General features: G+C 35.9%; 3 protein-coding genes across 4 annotated transcripts; all 3 read left to right on the top strand.

Moving 5' to 3' along the window:
* Positions 1-1,202: 1,202 nt before the first annotated feature.
* Positions 1,203-4,643, top strand: LOC126591111 (protein GAMETE CELL DEFECTIVE 1, mitochondrial-like). Its single transcript, XM_050256677.1, has 4 exons — positions 1,203-1,367; positions 2,165-2,973; positions 3,196-3,385; positions 4,206-4,643. The coding sequence occupies exons 2-4, from the start codon at positions 2,189-2,191 to the stop codon at positions 4,422-4,424; spliced, it is 1,194 nt and encodes a 397-aa protein (XP_050112634.1). The 5' UTR covers positions 1,203-1,367; positions 2,165-2,188; the 3' UTR covers positions 4,425-4,643.
* A 2,853-nt stretch (positions 4,644-7,496) lies between these two features.
* Positions 7,497-14,984, top strand: LOC126588771 (GTPase-activating protein GYP1-like). The gene is made up of 10 exons (XM_050253873.1): positions 7,497-7,724; positions 9,139-9,289; positions 9,402-9,585; positions 10,401-10,471; positions 11,205-11,342; positions 11,430-11,521; positions 12,651-12,922; positions 13,538-13,623; positions 13,751-13,852; positions 14,566-14,984. Exons 1-10 carry the CDS (start codon positions 7,612-7,614, stop codon positions 14,725-14,727), a joined length of 1,371 nt encoding a protein of 456 aa, XP_050109830.1. The 5' UTR covers positions 7,497-7,611; the 3' UTR covers positions 14,728-14,984.
* Positions 14,985-16,058: 1,074 nt separating this feature from the next.
* On the top strand, positions 16,059-18,265 carry LOC126588774 (early nodulin-like protein 2). 2 transcript variants are annotated; one of them, XM_050253876.1, is made up of 3 exons: positions 16,059-16,534; positions 17,182-17,838; positions 17,872-18,265. In XM_050253876.1, exons 1-3 carry the CDS (start codon positions 16,357-16,359, stop codon positions 18,042-18,044), a joined length of 1,008 nt encoding a protein of 335 aa, XP_050109833.1. In that variant the 5' UTR covers positions 16,059-16,356; the 3' UTR covers positions 18,045-18,265. The 2 variants fall into 2 exon arrangements, with proteins under 2 accessions (XP_050109833.1, XP_050109832.1); XM_050253875.1 differs by having other exon boundaries at positions 16,060-16,534; positions 17,182-18,265.
* Positions 18,266-24,305: the final 6,040 nt, after the last annotated feature.

Here is a 24,305-nt window from a genome sequence, read left to right as displayed (position 1 = left end):
AATAGCATCTTTTACAACAAGGAAAATTATGGGTTTTTGGGATTAGATTTGGTTGATTTATAGTGTAGTCTACCTAACTCTTGAATCTAGATCTAGAGAGATGTTTTCTGGTCTCGTCGATTGTGCATATTTTATGTCTATTATTTCATTAGTTTTCGATTGGAAGAGTCACGCTACGCGTCAATAATTTATAAGAAATTGAACAAATATCAAATAAGAAAGATAACGGCAGATTTCTCTAAAAAAAGTAGAGTAGTTCCGGTTCTTAAAATTTTACTATCTTACAGTATCGTGGCCCATAATGACACGTGACATTCACCTAATAGAAGTATGAAAGTGCCCAATAATTCTCACCTTGGGCATAAGATTGGGATGAAAAAAACTTGATATATAAAAGTTTGAAAATAACAATACTTCAGGGTAGTAAAGTAAAATTTTACTTTAATTTTTTTACGGGTCATAATTTTGTTTTGATTTTGGTTGTTGATTGTTATGAACCACAAGTTATCCTCTCTCGTGGAAGAAGTGAACATGTACAAAGCTTTGTATTAGTTTTGGACATTGATTGCTATTGTCCACAAGTAATCTTCATCCATCTCTTACATGACATGAACATGATTATGGACAATTCGAACTATTTTTTTGTGTGTGTTGGTTTCGAGTTGGATTGTCAAGTTGTAAACAAGGCACGTAACAATTTACTCGATAAGAAGTTACAATTGATTACAACATAATTCATATAAAACTTCTTTCTTTAAGTTACTAAAAGTGATTACTGCATTCTCTTTTTAGAATGAATCAAAGAGTGGAGATAGGTATTGTTTGGTAGGTGGAACGGGACGGAACGGAGTGGGACGAGACATTCTATCCCACATTTAGTGCACCTAAAACTGATGGAAAGTATTGTTCCACGAGACGAATTTTAGGTGAATTTTCATTCCACCTCACCCCCTGGAACGACTCGTTCCACATTCGTGGAACACAAAATTATAACATCTTCCTCCTTGTTTCCATCTGAGATATCTTTACTCCTTTTCTATTCCATCCCGTCTCGTCATGTCCCGTCTAGATATCAAACGATACCATAGAGAATGAGAGTATGAAATGACTCTTTGCTTACGGGCACATTGAAAGTTGCAACCTTATCCCTTATTAGATATGGGCTGGGCCCATCAAGCTATTTCAAGGCCCAGGGCAATGAAAAAGCCGGATTTTGTGAGCACATAGCATCCGAGGGTTTTGGGGTTTACGTATTTCCAGAGCATCTTCAACACTGTGCGTCTCGCTTCCGATCAGGGCAGTGCGCCACGAAATGATTTAGTTTAGATTTAGGGTTTTTCCAATGAATTGAATCCTGCAACTTCAGGGTATTTCCTTTCGCTCTTCTGACATTTTTGAACACGCGCGTGTACATATTTTGTACTTTGTATTTCGATTTCTTCTGTTTGGCTGCTGAGAAAGTGTTAATACATATAAATTTTTTGAATTTTATCCAATTTCTCATTTCACAAGAACTGCAATTTAATTTATATGTTTGTGTGTTTCTGCTGTTGGTTGGTATTCGAAAATGGAATTATTGGCTGTGGCTCATATAAACAGAAATTTTGGATATAAATTTTTAAATTAAAGTTGGGGATTTGTTTTTTTTTTTTTTTTATATATTCTTTCCCCAATCTGCATCAACTAATTTGAGCGGCTTTTGAGGCAGTATTCGATTGCTGTTTTGGTTTAGGAGTTATGAACTTTTAGATAGTAAAGTTCCCAATTTGTTCTTGTATATGAATGTACCTTGTCTTTTCAGTGCTAGGTTATACTGCTTTGTTTGATCTTTGGGAATTTGGATTCATTGGTTGTAAACCAAACAGCGAATGTCTTTCAGATAAATGTATTTCAATTTTCTTTAAGCAAAGATGGAAACTTTCTTTTAACTTACAGTAGCAACTTTTAAGATAACATTGCGGTTGCTCTTTCTTTCTGGAATTCTTTCTCCGCCGTAACGTCAGTACTTTGGGTTATGGATTCGTAAAGTGTCTATATTTGATCTCTGTGTTTGTGTGACTGTGTAGTGTTACAGTATATGCACTGAGCTGTATTGATTTATGGGGTTACATCAGGTGACATGTGGATCCTTAAGAAATTTCTTTTCTCTTTTTGGTGAGTTTAGGATATTCAGCAAAATACTGCAGCAATGCAGAATCTGCACCGCGTTATATCCCGTCTTTCCTCAACTTCAATTGGCACAAGCACAACAAAGTTTCTGAGAGAGAAAAGCAAACCGACTTTGGGAAGCAATGGTGTGCTTCCGTTGAAGAATGATATCGTATCTTGTCAGTTGATCACTTCCCGATTCCTTTCTTTCAGCTCTGGAGGTGACGGTGAAAATGATGGTAAAGATGAGTGGGATAAACCCCCGTCTGGGACATTTAGCAATAATGCATCAGATGATTTGGGGTGGGATAAACCTTCATCTGGAACATTTAGCAATAATGTATCAGATAATTTGGGGTGGGATACTGCATCAGCATGGTCGACTGGACTGACTAAGGAGCATTTTGATGGGGACGTGGTAGGCCGACGGACAAGTGGGCTTGAGCCATCTCAATCTTCGGTGGTATCTGGTTTGCAAGAAATTGAGGATAGAATAAGGGAACTGGAAGAAGAGAACAAGAAAAGTAAAGTGTTTGTGGATGGGTGGGGAGAGAGATTGCGGGAGATCAGTGTGCTTCTGAAGCAAGTGCGTGAGCCTGGTGCGAGAGGGTCTTATCTCAAGGACTCGGAGAAGGCTGAGATGTATAAGAAGCACAAGGAAAACCCTGAGGTTTATACTGTTGAGCGGCTGGCAAAGGATTATAGGATCATGAGGCAGAGAGTGCATGCTATTCTTTGGCTCAAAGAGCTTGAGGAGGAAGAGGAGAAAAAACTCGGTCGTCCTTTAGATGATTCTGTTGAGCTCCTTCTTGACACCTGCCCAGAGTAAGATACCAATTCACAAGCATTACTTCAAATATATACAAAGGGTTCTGTAGTTCCAATAATTTTGTAATGATATCAATCATTCTGTGCATACTTCTTACGGATGGTATAGGTTTCCTGCTGCGTTAATTTTAATCGCAAAATTATAGGTGTAGTGGTGCGTAGCTGATGTAATAGCCAGATTGTATTTCTCATAGTGCATAACTCCTTTCCTCTTGTCAGATTTTTTAATTCTCATGACCGCGAATTCCACGTGGCATCCCTTCCCTACAAACCTGATTTCAAGGTTATGCCAGAGGGTTGGGATGGGACCACCAGAGATTTGGATGAAGTTCATTATGAAATCTCGAAGAAAGAAGATGAAATGCTCTATCAAGAGTTTGTCCAGAGAATGAACTTCAACAAAATGAAAGTAAGTTCCATAATCCTGACTTTGCCATGAGAAGAGAAAGGAATCTAACATTTATAATATCAAGGAAAAAAGCATACATCTGTACTACAAAGTATTAGTGCTATGGTCGGTGTTACTGTTAGCTTTTCTCTCTCTTTGTTCATATTTTTATCTTCAAGGATGAATCGTTGGGAATTATACAAAGTTTTTGCATCATTCTTTTCTTTTTCCCACTAAATTGGCTTCAATAGATTACAATATTCCTCCCCTACAGGCCTCTTTACACAAATAATTGATGGACTTTATGGTGGACAAGCAAACTGGTTAGGAGTCTTAAGTGCGTCTCTATAAGACAGGGTGACAGATTAGGCGAGTCTTAATAAGTAAACGTGGGCTGATAAATTTGGTGACTGAAATTAAGTGCCATATCCAATTGTGGTGTATGTAGATTTTGATTGTTTTCACCATGAATTTGTTTATGGTTCCAATTTCTGGTTCTTAAAGCTTAGCAGTTGAAATTTTGTGGGATATCCATGATCAAGTCAGCATGATGGGATTGGTAGGGCAATAAGATGGGAATTTTCGGGCACTCGAATTGTATTGACTTGTCGGGTAAAGAGGTTTGTCTTCCATGCTCCAATGATATAGAGAGGGAAATACTTTCATTGAAAAGTAAAAGACGGTTTCTTTGTTATTAGAGAATGACGATGACGACTATGTATAGGGTGATTCGAGGCACTATTGCACTATAGATTGACTATTCAGTATTTTGATAATACCATTCGTATTATCTGTGAATGCTTTTGTTATCCCTTCAAGTGATGGTTTCACTTGTGTACAGATGAAAGGAGAGGTTTTCTGCCACAAGCATAGTCGTCGCCGGACTTCAAACGGGTGGAACTTCACCGTGGAAAAACTAGGACCAAGGGGAAAGCGTGGAGGTGGCGGCGGCTGGAAGTTTGTCAGCCAGCCAGATGGTTCAAGCCGACCGCTGAATGAAACGGAGAAAATGTACGTGAAGCGAGAAACACCCCGCCGCCGGCGTAAGATCCTTCCGTGATGATGAAGTTCTTTTTGTTATTGAGTCGGGTGTTGTTTTCAAGTATATTTTGTAGTTGGTGAAAATTTTGTGTGGGTCTCTAGCTTAGGTGGTGATAAATTGATAAGAGTGGCATCTTGTTTTTCCACCATTGTTAATCAATCAATACCTTTTCTGTCAGACGTTTGACATTTGTATCACTTTGCTGCATTTGTATCTTCACCAACCCTCTTTAGTCAATTTTGCAAGTTTATGTATACAACCCTAATAAATTAAATTTCATCCATTGTTGCGTACGTGGATGAGAAAACGATACGAGAAAATGAGGCCTCGTTTGGTGTTCAAGACTGGATTCAAATTGTGTCGGAGAAAATAAATAAATGTCAAATTGCAAATGTTATTTAGTTTTTTTAGTACATTGGTCGTATTGGAAAATTCTCTCATTAATCTTTGAAAAAATAGTATGAGTGTGTGACACACCCGGACGGAGGTCAAGGCATGCTGGCCGTCACGTGAGAGTGACATAACCATATGCACAATGTGGAAGCGATAAAGATAGCAATTATACGAATAATTAAAATATCAGATTACTAGAGTGCACGACTAAACGAAAGTGATAAGAGTTAGTTACAACTGTGAACACTCCTAATCAGAGCATAAAGTTTAGGTGCAGTCCAGTAGGACAATTACTAGTTATACAGTACCAGGAATGTCCTACTATAATATAGAATAGTCATAATAGCCAACGTCCTCGAGCCACCAACAACAACTTACTTCAAACCTAGAGGGACGCAAAACAGAAAACGTGAGTGGGCAAAAACAAATGTTTTATAAAATCATTTCATTTATCAATATATTAACCCCTCACTGTAAAACATGTATGATTTTCCCATAATCAAGATATAAGCATATACATATATATATCTGAAATCATATCAATTCAGTTCATGCTTCACATAATCATATTCATAGGTATATATGCCATGCCAAGATATGATAGAGTGAACAATTCAAGTAAGAATAATTTCATAAAATTGTGATATGTTAGTCCGAACTCCTGTGGTAGTCTGTACGGCTGAATTCAGAGCTCAAACTCAATCTAGCCGGAGTCACTACTATGACCTATACGACAATAAACTGCACATAAGTCGGAACCATAGAAAAGGGTCTGTACGACAAGATTGGGTGAAATATAATTATACTCAATTCTATTCTCTCATAATAGCCGGACGATAAATCGCTAGTCACCTACGAGTCGGAACCATAAATAAGCTTCACCTATATGCGAATTAACTATAAAAACGTTATTTTAAAAGCATATAGGCAATACTAGCTAATAACTTCTCATACATTGCTCAAAATGAGTATATGAATATACCACAATGATCTACACAATCCCAGGATCATCCCCATAGTTTTAGAATTATTTTTGGACCTCCCACGCCCCGCCACGCATCGGCAAGGGCACGGCAAAACGCACCACCACGCGCTGCCCAAACCTGACGGATTCCCTAACCATCATTAGGGAATATTCTAGGGAATATTCCATTAAACCTAACAAATTCCGTTATTTTTTACTGACGACGTGAGAATATTCCATCAGACTTGACGGAATATTCTTCCATCTCCCACCTCCAGCTCCGGCAAACTGGGCAAAACTTTAAAACTCTTGTTCTCACTCATTTCTTCACCAAAACTTATGAAATTTAAACCAAAATGAAGCTAAGGACAAGTAGAAACACGATATAACAATTTGGGTCCTTGAAATTCACGAGAACACGTCGGAAATTACCTTGACTTTCCGACCAAATTAAAAACGTGTCACTTTCTGACGTCCAAAATCCTCAAACGAACTATCCCTATAAGCTTTTGCATGAACAGTACCTCATTCAGGGTTAGGGGTTTCACGTGAAAACGAAGCAATCCTTACCTGAAAATGGTATGGATGTGTTCGTCTGAGCTTCACAAACACAATGGTGCCATTTTCCACTTCGATTCGTCGCGTTTGCAAAGGTTTTGGTGTTGTCCGTACACAATGCCGAGAGAGAGAGTGAAACTGAAAGAGAGGAGAGAGCACGGGGGATTGAGAGAGAGAGAGAAATGAATGGATGTGTGTGGTCCAAACATGCATACCAATCACAATTCTTTAATCTTTTAATTCTAATTGGGTCCAATTAGTTAGGAATAGAATCAAATGACCTAATTTCTTAATCCAAAATACCAACACACATCCAACGCTCAAGTGTAAATCCGTCTTTTCACAACCACGATAATAAATTCTCGGGATGGGCTGTGACAGTGTGAGGGATAAATTTTTTCATAATGAATTATCTTTTGCATTAAACTTTGACGATATTTGGAAATTGATATTCAGTTCTTTTCTAAACAGATTAAACCTATTCAGTTATTTCGAATTGATATTAAACACCAAAATGAGGTTTTAACAGAAAATCAGATCCAACCCCACAAGAACACCATTAATTCTAAAAGAAATCAAATTAGATGGTACGAGTTTCGTCTGTTAAAAATCAACTAAACCTTTGATTTAATATTATTTTTTATTTTCGAAAGTAGAAAAGTTTCCATATGTTATATTATCCTAAGGAAATTATATAGGTTATTAAATTATCACTTCACTTGCCTAGGCCACTTCACAATATTCTTTAATAATTTACCTAATAATTTATTAAATTATCACTTGAAGATCATTTCTGTAAAATTCCATTGTAACCCGAAGCGGTTGAATCAAATGCCATACATAATATTTTGAAAGATAATATGTTTGATAAAAAAAAAATAGACTTTTTATCTAAAATGTTTCCTGAGATTAATATAACTTTTCACGTTAGTTTCTTGCTAATGAATATTGATATAAGTGATTCCGTAGGAAGTTACGTTCAAGTGATAATATTGATAGATTTTTCACAAAACACCAAATGTTATTTACGATGAACAAACTCGAAGAACACTTGTCAGGGATTCAAGTAAGCAGTTATATTAATCTTAAAACCATTATTATAGTACAGCACAGCACGCAGAAAAATAAAGGGTAAAAAAGGTTTAGAGACTTCTTTGTCTTGTATTTTTGCATTTTTTTTTTGTTATTTTCCTACCTGTTCTTCTGTGGAGAGAGACAGAGAGGCGACAAAAACAAGCACCGAAAAAAACAAGAGGAAGAAAACAGCATGGTCGTTGTAGAGCTACAGCCATGAACAAGAAGAGCAATCAGAGCTCCGACAGAGAAGAAAACCACTCCAGGAAAGAAAGCGCCATCTCAACCCCAGATTCCAGATTCAACCAAACCCTCAGAAATGTTCAAGGGTAATTTTTTTTTCGTATTTTAATTAATTTCTTGATGATTTTTGCTTGTGATTTTCCTCAGATTTGAATACCCATTTGCAGAAAGCTTCGTCTTTGAAGATTAAATATTGAATTGTAATAATTAGGAGGCAATTTTTCACTCGTTAATGACTCTAATACATTGCGTTGGGGATTGGAATTGGTCCCAACCTGTCAAAAGCATAGCTTTTGAATTTTGATTTCTCAAATTCTGAGAGTTGGTTGAAAAAATGAATGTGGGTTTTGTTCATTTCGATGTGTTCGATGCGAAATCAGTGAGAAAATTAGTGTGATTTGGAGATCTCTGTGCTTAGATTGGAAAATGTTGGAAAACAGAAGTGACGTTTTGAATTTTGAGTGAATATGTGATTCACATTTTATATCTGTTTCTTACCTTTCTTTTGCGTAGTTCATTTGGCTGGCGATTTGTTATGTGTTAACCTCCAGTTAATGTCATTTAGCTGAAAATTGGTGACGCTAGATTTGGTTTTTACCGGATGTTTTCGAAAGACTAGCAAGCATGTTCTCTAGGCTACTTAGATTGAACCAATACTGCCATGGTTCAGTGTGGAAGATAGTCTGATTCGTGATGATGACAGTTCTTACGTATTATTCATTAACCCTGTCCCAGTCTTGCACTGTCCCAATCTTGATAAGATCCACTTTGCGTTAGATTGTCTGAGCTTTCTGACAAAACGACTCCTTTCCGTCATTACACTATATAATGTTCTATCAGATATCTCCATTGTTTGGAGTTCAATGTTCGTGTCAACAGTTATGACAAAACGACTCCTTTCAGTTCAATGTTCGTGTCAACAGTTATGATAAATACTGGGTTATGTGTAGTTTAAGGTCGCAAACTGAAGTAACCTATGTCTCTTCTGGTAGCTTGTCCACAATTCTTTAGATTCTGTTGTGTACTTCAGTTACTAAATGTTGATCTAAGGGGTGGTTTGGGAGTGAGGTGATTAAAATAAAAGCACCCATGAAAATAAGCTGTGAGGGTTTTAGGTGTTTGGTAAACTGAAAAAAAAGGCTTATTTTGGAAGCTGCCGTGTGAATAAGCTGAAATCAAAGGAAAAAGCCAAAGCTGCTATTTGCAGCTTTGGAAAACTGGCTTTTTTTCAAAGCACATGGAGCGACATTGCTCCTTTAATGAAAAGACCCACTATCAGATTGCTTTTTTTTCCAAAAGCACTTTTACAAAAAAAGTTTACCAAACACTCTGCTGATTTATTTCACAGCCGCTTATTCTCACAGCACAGCCGCTTATTCTCACAACAGTTTTTTTTCAAAGCACAGCAATACCAAACCAGCCCTAAATAAGATCTATTGTTTATAATATAAGTTCAACATCTGATTATTTTTGCTTTGATCATATTGTCCTGATATCTAGGCTGCTCAAAGGTCGTAGTATTCCCGGTAAAGTCTTACTGACTAGGAGGTCAAACCTGCTGGATCCTTCAAAGTTGCAAGTGCCCTCCCCAAATTACGGAAGGAGCTTATCATTCAATGATGCTGAAACAAGTGATCGCAGAGCCTTGGAGGTTTCTTTTTATCTCCTTTTTGTCTAATCAGCTTGAAAAGTAAACAAATAAATCCATTTGCAATAATTGGTTAACTGAACTGTAACTAGCGGTACTTTTACTTCTAAAATAGGAAGACGGTGAGGGTCTAGGCAAGCCCAGCAATAATGCAAATTCAAATAAGTTAACATCATCAACCTCGAACGTTGAGAATATTTCCAAAGGAGCTCAGAAATCCACCATGGGAGCTAGAGCTACGGATTCTGCAAGAGTTATGAAGTTCACAAAGGTTCTTTCAGGGACAACAGTGATATTAGGTACTTAAGGTCTTTGTTTCTCTTTAAATTCCCCTCCCCCGCTTTTCTTCTCCCCATCCTCTATATTCATCAAAGTGTGATTATGTAAAGCAAAAATGTTTCTTTTCTGAGTATGTTCTGGGTGGTGCTCAGATTACTTGTTAGAATCTGTTATTCTAATTAAATTTAATCTTTTTATTATGAAAAACAAAAGTGTTTTCTGATACGATTTAAGCACAGAAAGAAACATAGTGACAAGCTATCAACCTGAAAATTGAAGTGATCTATACAGACTCTAAAATAGCTCCTAGGAACTCATGCAATGTCATATAGCATCTCAAATTGATATTGCAAAACATTTAAATGAAGCAGAGACTTAAGAAACAGCTGCATGCCAAAGAGATTCCGGGAGGGAGATATAAGACTTATTGGCAATTGGTACTATGAGAGTTGGGCAGTCCATACAGATATGGAAAATGTGCACACAAAGGAGATTCCCCTCTATCGACCAGTGCTCCCAAAACCTAATCTGTTCCCTGTTCTTCACAACTATCATAAGGAGAGAAATAAACATTACCCTGGGGTATTGTTTTTTGCTTTTTAGCTTCAAAATTTTGTGTACTCCTTTCATCATTTAGTGGGCATCCTTGTGATTTGAAATCTAAACTTTCACACGTATTATTGTTACTGCTATGATCAAGCATTTCATTCTTGTAGCCTAAGTCACTCTGCGATAAATCTGTTACCACCCCAAGTTTCTCTTTTGCACTAATTGAATTTTGGATCTTTCATTTCTTTTCATTTCCTTTCAAATTGAATCTTGAATTGTTATGTAGAGAAGTTGCGTGAGTTGGCTTGGAGTGGCATACCACCATATATGCGGCCTGACATATGGAGGCTTCTTTTGGTAAGCTCTATGTTTCAATTCTTCTTCTAAAAGCACTATGACATTTTTTGGATTTGTTATCCAATGCACTAATAATTAACCACATATTTAACCATGTTTTTTTGTTTTAGAATAAGATATTTAACCATGTTAGTTGCTGCAAATATAGAATTATTGCCTGTGTACCTATTAGAGGAAGGAGAAGTTTTGGGTGGGGTTAGTCCAGTACTGTGTACAGTACTTTGGCTTAAATTTTGTATAATAGGCTTGTGAAAGAGGCCTGATTGAAATTGCTTCCAAAGCTGCCTAAAGTGGAATCAGACAGAAGCCATTGGTTTTGTGCTGACCTTGTGAGAGGGAAGCGGCTAGGTTCTCTCCATATGTCCCTGTAGATTATTTACTGTCTTTCTTTTTGTATTCTACACGTTTTGTTCACCTCAATTTTAAAACCATTGCTGCCTTTAGCTGGTCATGGGTGCCTAGTGGTGTCCATGGTGTCCAATGTGCATCCCAGGCTTGGTACCTAAGGTTGTATGCATGTGTTAATGTGTTATTAAGCTTATCAATCCACTTTTTTCCTTGTGAGTTATGGTGTTTGTTTTCTGTAATTAGAGTGGAAGTCCTAAAGCATGCATTTGAAGATACCATCACCTTAGAAAAGGGTCTTGTTTTATTTGCTATTTTGATAACCTGGATTGCATTTATCTTGTAAATGTTGTGGCTTGTTTGAAATTAAAATATGAACTGACAACAGGGATATGCACCATCTAATTCAGATAGAAGGGAGGGAGTTCTAAGAAGGAAGCGCCTTGAGTATCTTGACTGTGTTTCTCAGTACTATGATATTCTGGATACTGATCGTTCAGATGATGAGATAAACATGCTTCGTCAGGTGTTTTATATGTTAAACAATTGCCAACTTTCTTATTGCTAATACCTTGTTCTTGGATTTGACAATTATATTTTTTGACCATATTAGATTGCTGTTGATTGCCCAAGAACTGTGCCGGATGTATCTTTTTTTCAGCAGGAGCAAGTCCAGAAATCCTTGGAGCGCATCCTTTATACCTGGTTAAATACTATATCTTAAATTACTAGTCATTGTTGGCTTGTTTTTTGCATCAAATGCTCTCATGCAAACTCTTACTGGTTGTTCTAAGTTGCATCTACTGGACCTGCTGGTTCCTAAAAACAAAAGTGTAAAATTTAATTTTGTTTATCGATCTAGGAATTCCAGAGCAATTGTCTTAGTTGTAGGGTTCATAAAAAAGGCTTTGGTTCATTAGACCCTTGCTGATTATGTTGTAGCTCACAATATGGAACAGTGAGATATGATTTTGTCTCTAAATTATCGTGCTGTTTAGTGCTGTGCATCAGTATCAAAAACCAGCCCATGTCCATACCAATAATGCTTTAACAGCTCTAAGTTTAGAGGCTTTTATTACCAGTCAGACTTGAAAACATTTGTGATTGCCCTATTGGTTTTACCAAAGTAGTTATAGCTCTAAACTGTATGGGATAGTGATGTCAAGTGATAGCGACTTGTTTAAGTTCATATGTATAAGTTCTCTGCAATAACCTGGTAGGTTTGGTGTTCTTAACATTTGTGCATTAAGAGGGCTGGCATGGGCATGAATCTCAAATTGTTATTGTCACTTAGCTATACATACTTAGCTACACCTTCACTGTTATTTAGTAATATTGATCAGAATGATTCAAGTGTCCATGTTCATTTCATGGTATTTTGATGGTAGGTCTCTACTGAGATTTGGACCTTGCAGGGATAAATAGTGAGTAGTGATAAAGCTCTTCTATACCGTTGTTTATGTGAAACTTGTTTTCCAGTTGTTTCCTCTAACTGAGAAGTTTAGAGTATGTGAAACTTGTGTCCTCTATGGTAAGTCCCTACTGCGATTAGGGCTCATTTATGTGAAACATGTTTCCTGTTGTTTCCTCTAACTGAGAAGTTTAGACTATCAAATGCAGACAACAATTCATGGTATATTGGTTAAGTGAATTGTTTCTATTAATTTTCTGAGCTGTTGTTGGATTCCAACAGTTTAGATTTAAAAAGAGGGAAAAATCATGTAGATATGGAGTATGATATCAAGATGCCATCATTTTATTTTAATTTTTAATTATGTAATTTGTATGGTTATTAGTTATATCTTCTTAAGGTACTTCTCCTTGTGTCTTTCAGGGCCATTCGACATCCTGCAAGTGGATATGTTCAGGGAATAAATGATCTTGTTACTCCTTTTCTAGTTGTTTTCTTGTCAGAATACTTGGAGGGGAGTGTGGATAATTGGTCGATCTCTGATCTGTCTCCTGATAAAATATCTAATATAGAGGCTGACTGCTATTGGTGCCTATCAAATTTACTTGAAGGTATGCAAGATCATTACACTTTTGCTCAGCCGGGAATCCAGAGGCTTGTGTTTAAACTAAAGGAAGTGGTCAGGCGGATTGATGGTAACCCCCACTTTTTTGCTTCTGTTTTCTGATTCTTACACGCTTTTCCCTGGATGAACTGAATCAAATATGTGCAGTGTGCTTAAACTGATTTAAATTTTGCTAGACCCATTTTAATATATTCTTCTCTGGCATAATTTTCAATATGGAAGTCTCTTTGCTTTTCTTTATGCATATTTGGACTTGCATATAGCAACCTAGAGATGCTTACTGGTTGACATATGGAGTCTTTATGTATAATTGGACTTCCTATATATTATAATTCCATGAAGAAAGTGGTGTGTATTGAATTTCAGTTCTTTTAAATCTCCATTTGATGCAATAAAATGGTGTTGCACATTTGCACATCATATTGTAGTGAAAGGTTGTTAAATGTGAGTCGTTGAAAGAATATATTTTATGTGGTTGGTTTTGTTGAAGGAAAGACCAACTTTTGCTTGCATAGTTTTTGCTTGTATACTTTACAAACTTCCATGTAATATCTTCAGAAAATGGCATATGCCTATGCTCTGGGATGCAAGAAACATGTCAAAGTTCTGCTATCCTTCATGTGTATATTCCTTTTTTTTTCAAACGTTATGTGTATATTCATTAGTTTTCTTTCTTCTGCATTAGAACCTGTGTCTAGACATGTGGAGGAGCAAGGGCTCGAATTTCTTCAATTTGCTTTTCGGTGGTTCAACTGTCTTCTAATACGCGAGGTTTGCTTCTACAGATCTCTTCTATGTACTTGATGTGTGTTTCCTTTGTTTTTTTGCACAGGACAATGCGAACCTACTGTAATTTATTGCATAGCTAATGGAATTTTTTTGTCCTTTCTCCTTTTAGATTCCTTTCAATCTTATTTCCCGTCTGTGGGATACATACCTAGCCGAAGGAGATGCATTGCCAGATTTCCTTGTGTATATCTTTGCCAGTTTTCTTCTAACGGTAAGATAGAATCTGTTTCCTTGGTTACGTGTTTGGATGTAGTAGCTGTGAGCCTGTGATAAGGAAATGTTCGTATTGATTAATTTGTCGTTAACAATATCTCTGTCTGTTTGGTAAATGTTGGGGGGTCGGAAGGCTACCATGTTTGATACCTCTACTTATGGAAACAAATCACCGTTTGTGATAACCTTGACTCTTTATATAAGGGTAAAGACCTTTTTCATGCAGCATGTTCAACACTGAAGAAATAGACTTTCGATTGCTTTTCCTTTAACACATAATAAACATAAATGCATTCTTGCAGCCTTGCTTGCTGTTTAAGTTTAAATGTCGATTACTTTGCATGGAAGGTGCCTTCCATTGTGTTTGTCATCGCCAACTGGCCGTGGTGGTTTTTCTTTTTTACTTTTTAAATTGTTTTTTGGAGTTTGAAAAGGGTAAAAAGATTTGATTGGCGATAAAAATTCCGTGTCATTAAAAACCTTAAGAAAGAAAACTTTGGCAGGTGTATTTAATAAATTGGGATTCAAATTAAATGCGCTATTTGTTACATTGTTTACTATGTTCTTGTGCTTGAGTAAGTTTGACAGCAGATAATCAGAAAGACTATTTTCTGTGTTCGTTGGTTATATTTTCAGCTTAAATTGTTCTAGGTTTTCTTCCGTAACGGGGTTGAAGTCAGTAACTGAAATGCTCTATGATTTGATATACAGTGGTCAGAAGAGCTTCAGAAGCTTGATTTCCAAGAGTTGGTAATGTTTCTTCAACACCTTCCGACGCATAACTGGACTCACCAAGAACTCGAGATGGTGCTTTCAAGAGCTTTCATGTGGTACAGTATGTTCAAAAGCTCTCCTAGACATTTGGCCAGCTAAACACAAATGTAATATTCAACCATCTATCGACGACTCTGGATTTTTCTCTTATCGTAGTTTTCCGTTTCTTTGTTCTTAATGTGGGTTTCTACAGTTGTTTTCTCCTATGGTGTCGGCCGTCGCTCGTATTATGTATCAGGTGTCTGTAGATTTTGCCTTTGAGCAGTGGAGGAAAAAGGATGAATCACTTTGTATGATTTTATTTTATTGGATGGAGCTGAGGGAAATATTGGTAATCCATGATAATTGTTCATAAATGTTCGTTTCCAAATTCCCTTGAACCCTCCCTGCAGACTGGTTATGTGGTGGTTCTTTGCTACCTGAGCTCCGAAGGTACTCAGGGCTCGTTTGGGAGTGATTATGGAAGGGTTAGAATCACTTTTGAGGGGAAGCACCTGACCCCAAAAGTGATGCTAACTGTGTTAGAATCACTTTCCAAACGAGCCCTCATAAATCTTAAAGGGCTTGAAGTCTCTAGACCTCGTGGTGCTGCCATGGATGCTTATGCCTTAGCAAGCTTTACGTGTTTACAGTAAATCATACTCTTTTGAGGTAATTAACAAAATTGCATCTAACTCACTTCCAACTCTACACTAATTTTCTTTTTCTTTGTCATTTGCTTTGTGTGTGTGCACCGTTTGGAGGTTAGGGATGCTAATTTAAACAAAAATGTTAAGTACGCAACACATTTACCCTTATTTCTATTTTTACACAAATATTGAATTACCACCTCACCCTTGACACTTGTAGCTTTTTATATTTGATAGATTCCAAATTGAAAAATTGGAGGAAATTAGGGAAAGTTTCAACCTCCGGGATACAATTTAAGGAAACATATGGTTGTCAAAATATATTTATTTATATCCATATTCGAATTTTGTACACATCGATACCTATATAAAACGAGTAATAATGGTTCACCAAAAAGTAAAAATGAGTAATAATGTTTTCATTGTCATCGGTCTATCATGTTACATTGCTAGATCGTGGATTCGCAATTAAGAATTCACTTAATTAGATTGCCAATTTGACATTGGAACCGTCTGTATTTTTAGGGTTTTTAAAGGAAAGCATTTAGTCACTTGCGTAGCAAATTACAAATCAAATTACAGTAATCCTCATCAGTCACCACCCTTGGGCCTAGACAACTTATTACAAATTAAATCCCCCCCAAATAAAACCGTTAAGTCGGTAGGATTATGCCACGCGTAAACCAAATAAGGGAGAAAAATCAACGGCAGCCAACACGTTGAACGTACGTAGCCATATCATATTGCCACGCATAAAGAGCTTTGCTCCTGCAGCGGTAATATAATCCCTCATTTGCCCTTATAAGCATGCCACTTTTTATCTAACTCATCCCCTCACCAGCTTCAGCTTCCATCCTCTCTCCTCTCTCTCTCTCTCTCTCTCTCTCTCTCTCTCTATAGAACGTCTCTGCCTTTTTTCTTCGTAAATTGCAGATCATCTTTGGTGTTTGTGCATCTCGATTTCCATCGCTTTCGATCCCTATATATTTGGCAAAAAAAAAAATACATATATGTAGTCACAGTTTATATTGTTACTGTTTGATCCGTGCCTTTTGTTTTGTTTTGTTTTGATCTTGTTGATCAATTCTTAATTTCTCTCATGGAGTTTGGGAGATTTGTTTGGCTTCAAATCTTGTTGGTGTTCTTTTGCTTGTGTTTTTCATCCATAGAAGGATACAAATTCTATGTTGGTGGGAAAGATGGGTGGGTTGTGAACCCTTCTCAGAGCTACAGCCTCTGGGCTGAGAAAAACAGGTTCAATATCAATGACACTCTACGTAAGATCTCTCTCTCTCTCTCTCTCTCTCTAAATATTTTCACTTGTGATTTGTGTATCTTTTAGTTTGGATCATTGCTGATGTTTTTGTTTTAAGAAAAATAATTTCCACACGCATTTTTCTTATACATAACACTGTTTATTTTCGTCATCTAGATTGAGAATCCCAACAATGGAATAGAATTGTACAAAAGTTATTTCGCGTTTCTAATCATCTATATCTTAAAGAACGAGCAAGTTTTAGTTGTGACGAGTAGGCGAGTGATACATCATGTGTTATCATGTTTGAAATTTTATTTTTTAAGTTATTAAATTTTTAATATACATATCTCATCATTTATATAACGATACATAATGTACCATTTCGTATGACGATCACATTAAAAAATCTAATTACTTTGGTTTCACAACTGCAACACATAAAACATGAAAAATCTTCGGTTATACATCAATTTTTTCGAGTTAGCTGATTAAATTAAATAAATGGATTATTCACAAACAAACAAAAAGATTTAAATAAAAGAGAAGAATATATTATCCAACAGATCCTAAATTGCAGTTTTTATTTTCCTCTTTTTTATCCACCTATATTTGAGGTCGGTATTGTTCCTAACTTTTGTTTCGGCATACCACGTGTACACATAACAGATTTCAAATACAAGAAAGGGTCAGACTCGGTGCTCGTCGTGAACAAAGACGACTACTTCAGCTGCAACACCCAAAACCCTATTCAGAAACTCGACGGTGGCGACTCCGACTTCACCGTCGATAGGTCTGGGCCTTTCTACTTTATCAGTGGCCAAAATGGTAATTGTCAAAAGGGTCAGAAGCTTCTTGTTATTGTCTTGGCCCCGAGGCAGCCCAAGCCACCAGTCCTCCCTCCTCCTCCTACTAGCCCTACCGCTCCTGGCCCTGGCCCTACCACTCCTACTAGCCCTACCGCTCCTCAGAAGCCCTACCACCCTCCTGCGGCGTCCCCACCACAAGGGCCCGGGCTACCCCCAGCTGGGGGCCCGGTCTCTCCATCTCCATCACCAGTGATTACAACTCCTCCATCTGCTTCACCAGGGCCAGGGTCATCACAACCGTCGCCGTCGCCGTCAACTTCTATGGTGCCATCTCCGGCGTCAGGCTATACTCCAACTACTTCTCCACCCGCACCGCCTCCGGAGGGGCTCGCACCTACTCCTTCTGGCGTGCCTGGGGGGCCCATACTTGCTCCATCTGGCGGGCCTGCGGGCCCCACACAGTCGGGAACTGTTACTTCTCCACCCGCACCGCCTCCGGAGGGGCTCGCACCTACACATGCTCCATCCGGCCAACCTGCGGGTGCTACACCTGCTCCATCCGGCCAGCCTGCGGGCCCCACATCGCCGGGAACTGCTTCTCCGCCACCAGGGTCCCAGGAGTCGACGGCCCCGTCAAATAATGGAGCGTTACATGGAGTAGCGGCTCCTTCGATTGTGTTGGTGTCTTTGGCTGTTGTTCTGGTTAGTGTGGCGCTCTCATGAAGTGGATTTGTGCAGGGTTGAAATTATGGGGGAATAAATAAATAAAGTTAGTGTGAGGGGTTTATTTAATTTGGTGATTTATTGGGGGTTGTTTTGTTAATTAGTTAATTTTATATCATTTTTCATTTTATACCTTAGAACTCGATAGAGAATTTGTTTCGATCGGGTTAATTCGTATTTATTCTAGTTTAATAATATGATTTATCATAGAATTATCGCTATGATTTTGGTTTTTTTTTAACCCTTCAAAGTAAAACTTGATCAATTAAGTTTCCGCCTAACCATTTTGTTAATTTCCATATTCAATATTTTCTTTGACTCCTGCGATGCAATGACTTGGTGATTTAAATTTGAAAAGGACCATTTACGTATCTTCACGGTAAAAATTTCATTATTAGAATCATTTAATTGTAATTTACATATCTTCAAGATAAAAGTTTTACTATCAGAACAATTTAATTTCTTAATCTTCATTTGAGAATCATTTTTACAAAAATTATTTGAATCAGAGATCATTTAGTTATTCAAATGTATTAAATAAAATAACGGTTCATCATGAATATGTTATTTGGTACTCACATCGTAGATTTATTTGATACATTTAGATGACTATCATCTCTGATGTGAATAATTTTCATAATGATGATCTTCAAATAAAGATTATAAAATTAAAGAATTCCGATTATGAAATTATACGGTGAAGATTCGTTATTTGTGAATAGAGAAACAAGTTAATTTCTCCAAAAGGAATGCAAGTATTATTCTTTGTTTTATTCTTAGTGATGTTGTAACTGAAATTTAACTACAATACTTGCATTATATTATTCAATATAATTATCATCTCCACTGTTAGATGATAATTTGTTTTTTTTTAAGTTCAAAAAAAGGAATAATTGGTAACAAGTCATAGTTATCTATTTTTTCTGAGTTTGGAGAAAATACGAAGAATATTACCCTACCTTAGCCACAAGCAGATGATGATTTGCTAAATACATACTAATGCTAGCCAATCACGTTTGTAATTTTGGTTTTCGATTAGATTTAAGTCGGTGGGTAGAGCTGCATGAATACTCGCGAGTCGCTACACGCATTTTAAGTGGTAAATTTGTAATTATCTACTAAAGTCATTCAACCTTCCGCGCCACATGCATAAATAGTAGTGCTAATTGAAGAAAATAAATAAAATGGATCACGATTTTTTTTTAAAAACAAAAAGTGGATCACGATTTTTTTTTTTAAAAACAAAAGGTGGATCACGATTTTGACCATACACATTGACCGACTACACGTGTACAGCACTTGAGATACTAATCTTCACAATAATGCATAAGTCGGTCAAGAATTGACCAAAAACAAAAATCAAAAGTTGGTTTGGTTGATTTTTCAACTTTGTTTCTTAATTATATACTAGTTTTCTAAATATTAAGAGTCACAATTGCTTGAACTAGGGTTTAGGGTTTATATCTCTTAGTTTTCTCTTCATTTCTTTTTGCTAGGTATTATGTTTAATTTCTTATAATGCTTCGGAGTATTTGATACTTTGAACTTTTTAATTATGAATTTTTTTGTTAAAATCACAATAAAAAATCAAATATTTAATAGTTAAAAAGTTCAGAATTTCTATATTGAAACAAAATAAAATATTTGTTATGTGTCTATCTGCAATTAATTAACCCTCAGACGAATAGCCTCAGTACTCATTTCATATTTGATTTTCGTCCCTACAATTGTTTGTGAGGGCATTCAAATTAATATGTGTGGCTCTGGATGTTGGGACGACTACTGAACCTCAACCATTGACTGGGAGCTAATTTGTTAAGTCGCTATTCGAGTATTATATTATAAATTGATTTAAAGCAATGAGTGGGTGGGACTTGGATTGTCTGCCCTCCCATTTCCGAAATGAGAAGGTAGACAATCCAAGTCCGAGTGAGTGACCCTTCGTTCGTGGAAAATCAATAAATGGAACTGCACAAATGGACGTGTATAATGGAAGTTTGACACCCTTCTTTCTACGATATAACGTTTGAAAGGATAATAGTGAATTCAATCCGACGGAGTTAATAAAAGTCCACAAAAAATTCGGATATATTTAATCATGAATTCAAATGAGTCTACAAAAGTTTAGGAATATGTGGTCGTAATTTGATTTCATAGGATATACAATTCAAAGTCTATATGAATTTATAACTCCATAAAAATTCTTTACAATCGGATTGAATACACTATTTATATAAAACATGATATTATTGTAAGAAACTTGTAGTTTGTGTGATTTAGATTCATTACCTGACCCTTCATATCCATCATTTTGCAATATTTTTCGATAAATATTTAAGCGTGTTATATACATGGTCTCATTAAGCTAACAAAAAGCTAGTTTATCCATATTTTTCATACCATATTTGTATTACTCTCTCTAGAAGAAATGGAATCCACCTGTGTCAATGAGTCCTGCTTCCATTAGGATGATGATACAAATATAATATTAAAAAGAGAAAATTAGAATTAGATGCCTCATTTTAGACTTTTGTAGACTAAACATTTATGCTTTTTGAGTTTTTGATTAAACTTTTGAAACATTTGATTAAGATACTCAGACTTGAACTACTTCAGATTAATTGAAATTAATTTACATTTAAATATCTGCTATATATTTTAAATAATTTAAACTATATTTAAGTCTAAAAATGTAAACTTTTCAAATCTAAATGTACATCCACGCCAAATGGAAACGTACCAATATTAAATGAAAATGTACCAACATCAAACGAAAACGTACCAACCCCGAATTAAAATGTACCCAATTATAAACTATCTTAAAATGAATATTCATTTTTTGGAATGTTTAAAAATATGTTTGATTCATACACAATGCTCTAGATAGTCTTGTTTTTTTGGTATATAAGTTTTTGGAACAACTTTTAGTTGATTAGAGATAAATCATTATTATTGTAGATAATGCTAAATAATAACGATAAATCATATAATTTTGAATTAACAAAAAGGTTATTATCCGTTGATTAATGACCCTTTCTAGAAAAAAAAATTAATTAAAGTAATTTAAACTTTTACATTGTTAACGACTATTTCTATAAAAAAAATAATTAATTAAAGTAATTCCTCATTATTAGGACAAAAAGTAATAAAACTTATGCTTTGAAAACAAACATACCAAAAATTCAAATGTACCCAAAACTAAATGTACCAAAAATTTAAATGTACTAAGAAGCCAAATGGACCAAAAATTCAAATGTACCAAGTAACTAAATGTACCATTATAATCAAACGTACCTAACAACGAGTTTTGTTACATTCTATTTAATTTACTAAAATAAATATTTTAATAAAAATTAAAAAATAAATCTTAAATCATCATAATAAGAGATGCATAAAAATAGGAGGAAAAAAGGGAATGCTAACATGAATAGACTTCTAATGAAATAAAATTAAAGTACCAAAATTGTAGGGAAAATGTTTAATCAAATTTGGAAAATGAATAGATGTTTAGTCTATGATATTTAAAAATGAGGCGTCTAATTCAAAACGTCTCTATTAAAAAATACAAAAGTGTAGCATTACTCTGAAACTAAATCGCTAATCAGAAAAAAGAAAAAAAAAATGAAAATCTTATATATTATGTAATTTAAATCAATAATTTAGAAAAATAAGCCTTCAAGATTATCCTTCTGCTTGAGGCCTTATAACATAGATTATCCTAACTAAGGCTTTCATTTTCATGGAATAGAGAGGTGATGAATCTGCGGACAAGTGTGATCGATTCGCTCTTGCAATGTGTCGGTAAGAAAAATACAAGAAAGATGTGATGGGGAAGAAATTTTTTGGTATGACCGGTGCACAGGATGATACATCACGTGTCATTAAACAAATTGTGAGATATGTGTGCTAAAAATTTAATAACTTAAAAAATAAAATTTCTCACAGTTCTTATAAAAACACGTAGTGTACCATTTGTGTTCTCATTACAATTAAAAATTTCTCGTGACGGGGAAGACGAGTGCTACAACATATGTAAAGAGGCTAGTCCATCTGTGGAGATGGCAACCGACGGCATGTTCCTCAATGCGTATGACACCTGGGAGGATAGGACTAACTTTATCAATTAAGTGATGTGAAATGTTTCTTCCAACCAATATTGATAAAGCTTCAAAATTGTGTATTTGAGAGAATCCATTTGTCCTTTCGTGAAATTGGATTAGTAAAAGACCTTATTAGGTCTCGTTTGATGCTTAGTATTGAATTAAATTTAAATATTTCACTAGGTTAATGTGTGTCGAAATTTCACGTGGATAAGATTAGTCGAGCGGTCTATTTCGAGCATAATAATTCATCATGGAAGAAGAGAGTTTAGTTGTCCTTTTGTTGAAATTAGATTGGTATTAGGAACTTAATGTTAATGTGAACTTTTGCCCGAAGAGAGGATGTTACAAGAGATTTAGGCCTGATTTGGTAGTTAGGTGATTCTAAAAAAAGCTGGTATAAAAAAAAATTGAGAATTTTTTTTGTGTTTAGTAAACATTCAGCTTCAGTTTTTTTTTCACAGTTTTGAGTGAAAAAATGCCAAAAACAAGAAGTTGCAAAACCCAGCTTTGAAAAATCGATTTTTTTTCATATATGTTTTACATAAAAGTTTACCAAACACTATAATACTGTTTTTTTTCTTTTCAAAAACATTTTTACAAAAAAATTTACCAAACACTCTACAACTTTATTTCACAGTTGCTTATTCTCACAGCACAACAGAAGTAGTTTTTTTTCAAAGCATAACAATACTAAACCAGCCCTTAGACTAATTACGAGCATACAACTATGACGCATAACTCCTTAAATTTGTATTCAAACCCACATATTAATGGAATTGGATCCTCGCCGGATCTAATTCATGGGGATCCTAGGGATCAACCCATATGGGCCGTTGATAAAAAATCGTGAGGTTACAATTTTTTTTCTTTTTTATATTTTTCACGCAAAATGAGACTGTTTTACTTTTAAAACATTTAATTGTGATCGTATGATTTTTTATCAACGATCCACGTGAGTTGATCCTAGGATCCCAAGATCCGGCGAGGATCCAATTCCCATATTAATGGTCAATCTGTGTGGAATTTTCTTGTCATTAGGAGATGGGACTGACTGGATAGTCATGTCCACTATTTTACATGTCCGAGTTAGAAAATTTATCCTCGGTGTTAACATAGCCCATGCAAATGAAATGGAAACTTCTGATTTAGATAATTTCTTTCACTACATATGATGTCTGACCAATATAATTTGATCAGACCCTTGATATAGCAACCCTTTCCTGACGTTTGAGCTTTTGATTGTCTAACGTAGTATCATGGCCTCTTTTGCGCGATGTCCTGAGTTTTGATCTCCATCTCCCATGTCTCTGTATATGTTTGACTCTCTCACTCGTCGGTGTGCCTCTTCAATGCATAATGGATCGGAAAATCAGCATGGAGGGCGTAAGCTTGATATATATTATCGACAAGTCCCCTAACAACTTAAGTTTCTGATATAAATATTCTCAATAACAATATAAAAAGGGATGTAATATCCACATACCATTTTTTACTTCTCTCACATCCTTTTAATTTTCGGCCGTCGGATCAGATGAATTGAAGAAGATCAAAGGACAAAAATTAAGAAGGGGTGTGGAAGAAGTAAAAAATGATGTGTGGATAGCACACCCTTATAAAAATGACCAATTTATTTATTATTTTCTTCACTGGTTAGCTACATGGTGGCAAATAGCATTGTCAAATCAAATTTGGCCTTGATGGAGTCTGCCGACATATTCTTTTTAAAGGAAAGGGATACTCTTCGGATTCCTTCCTCTTAATCCACCAAGTTCGAGAACCCGAGTTATTGAAATTTAATCCAACGTTTAAAATTATTATAACTTTTAAAGTGAATTTCTGTTTGTAACCGTTAAATCAAATTTTAATAGCCCAAATCTTCGGACTTGATGGATTAGGAGGAAGAGATCGGAATACCATCCCTTTCCCTTTGTGAACGCCTTGACAAAATGTTAGGACAGAACTTGATGTGTTTGAGTTGCCTATATTTTAAGCAATACAAGTCACGACGTCTAATGCACACGACACGTCGACACATAGACTTGTTCTGCTCTTGACAATTACGGGAGGAGGGGAAGACCGACTAAAAACGAGAAACCGTTGAATCGTGCGTGTCTTGTCCGTCCAGTCTTGCATAATAGACCGCCACTGCAATTTCGTA

This window comes from Malus sylvestris, chromosome 11, assembly GCF_916048215.2.
Source record: "Malus sylvestris chromosome 11, drMalSylv7.2, whole genome shotgun sequence".
NCBI classification, from domain to species: Eukaryota; Viridiplantae; Streptophyta; class Magnoliopsida; order Rosales; family Rosaceae; genus Malus; species Malus sylvestris.
This window is presented reverse-complemented; position numbering and strand designations above follow the sequence as displayed.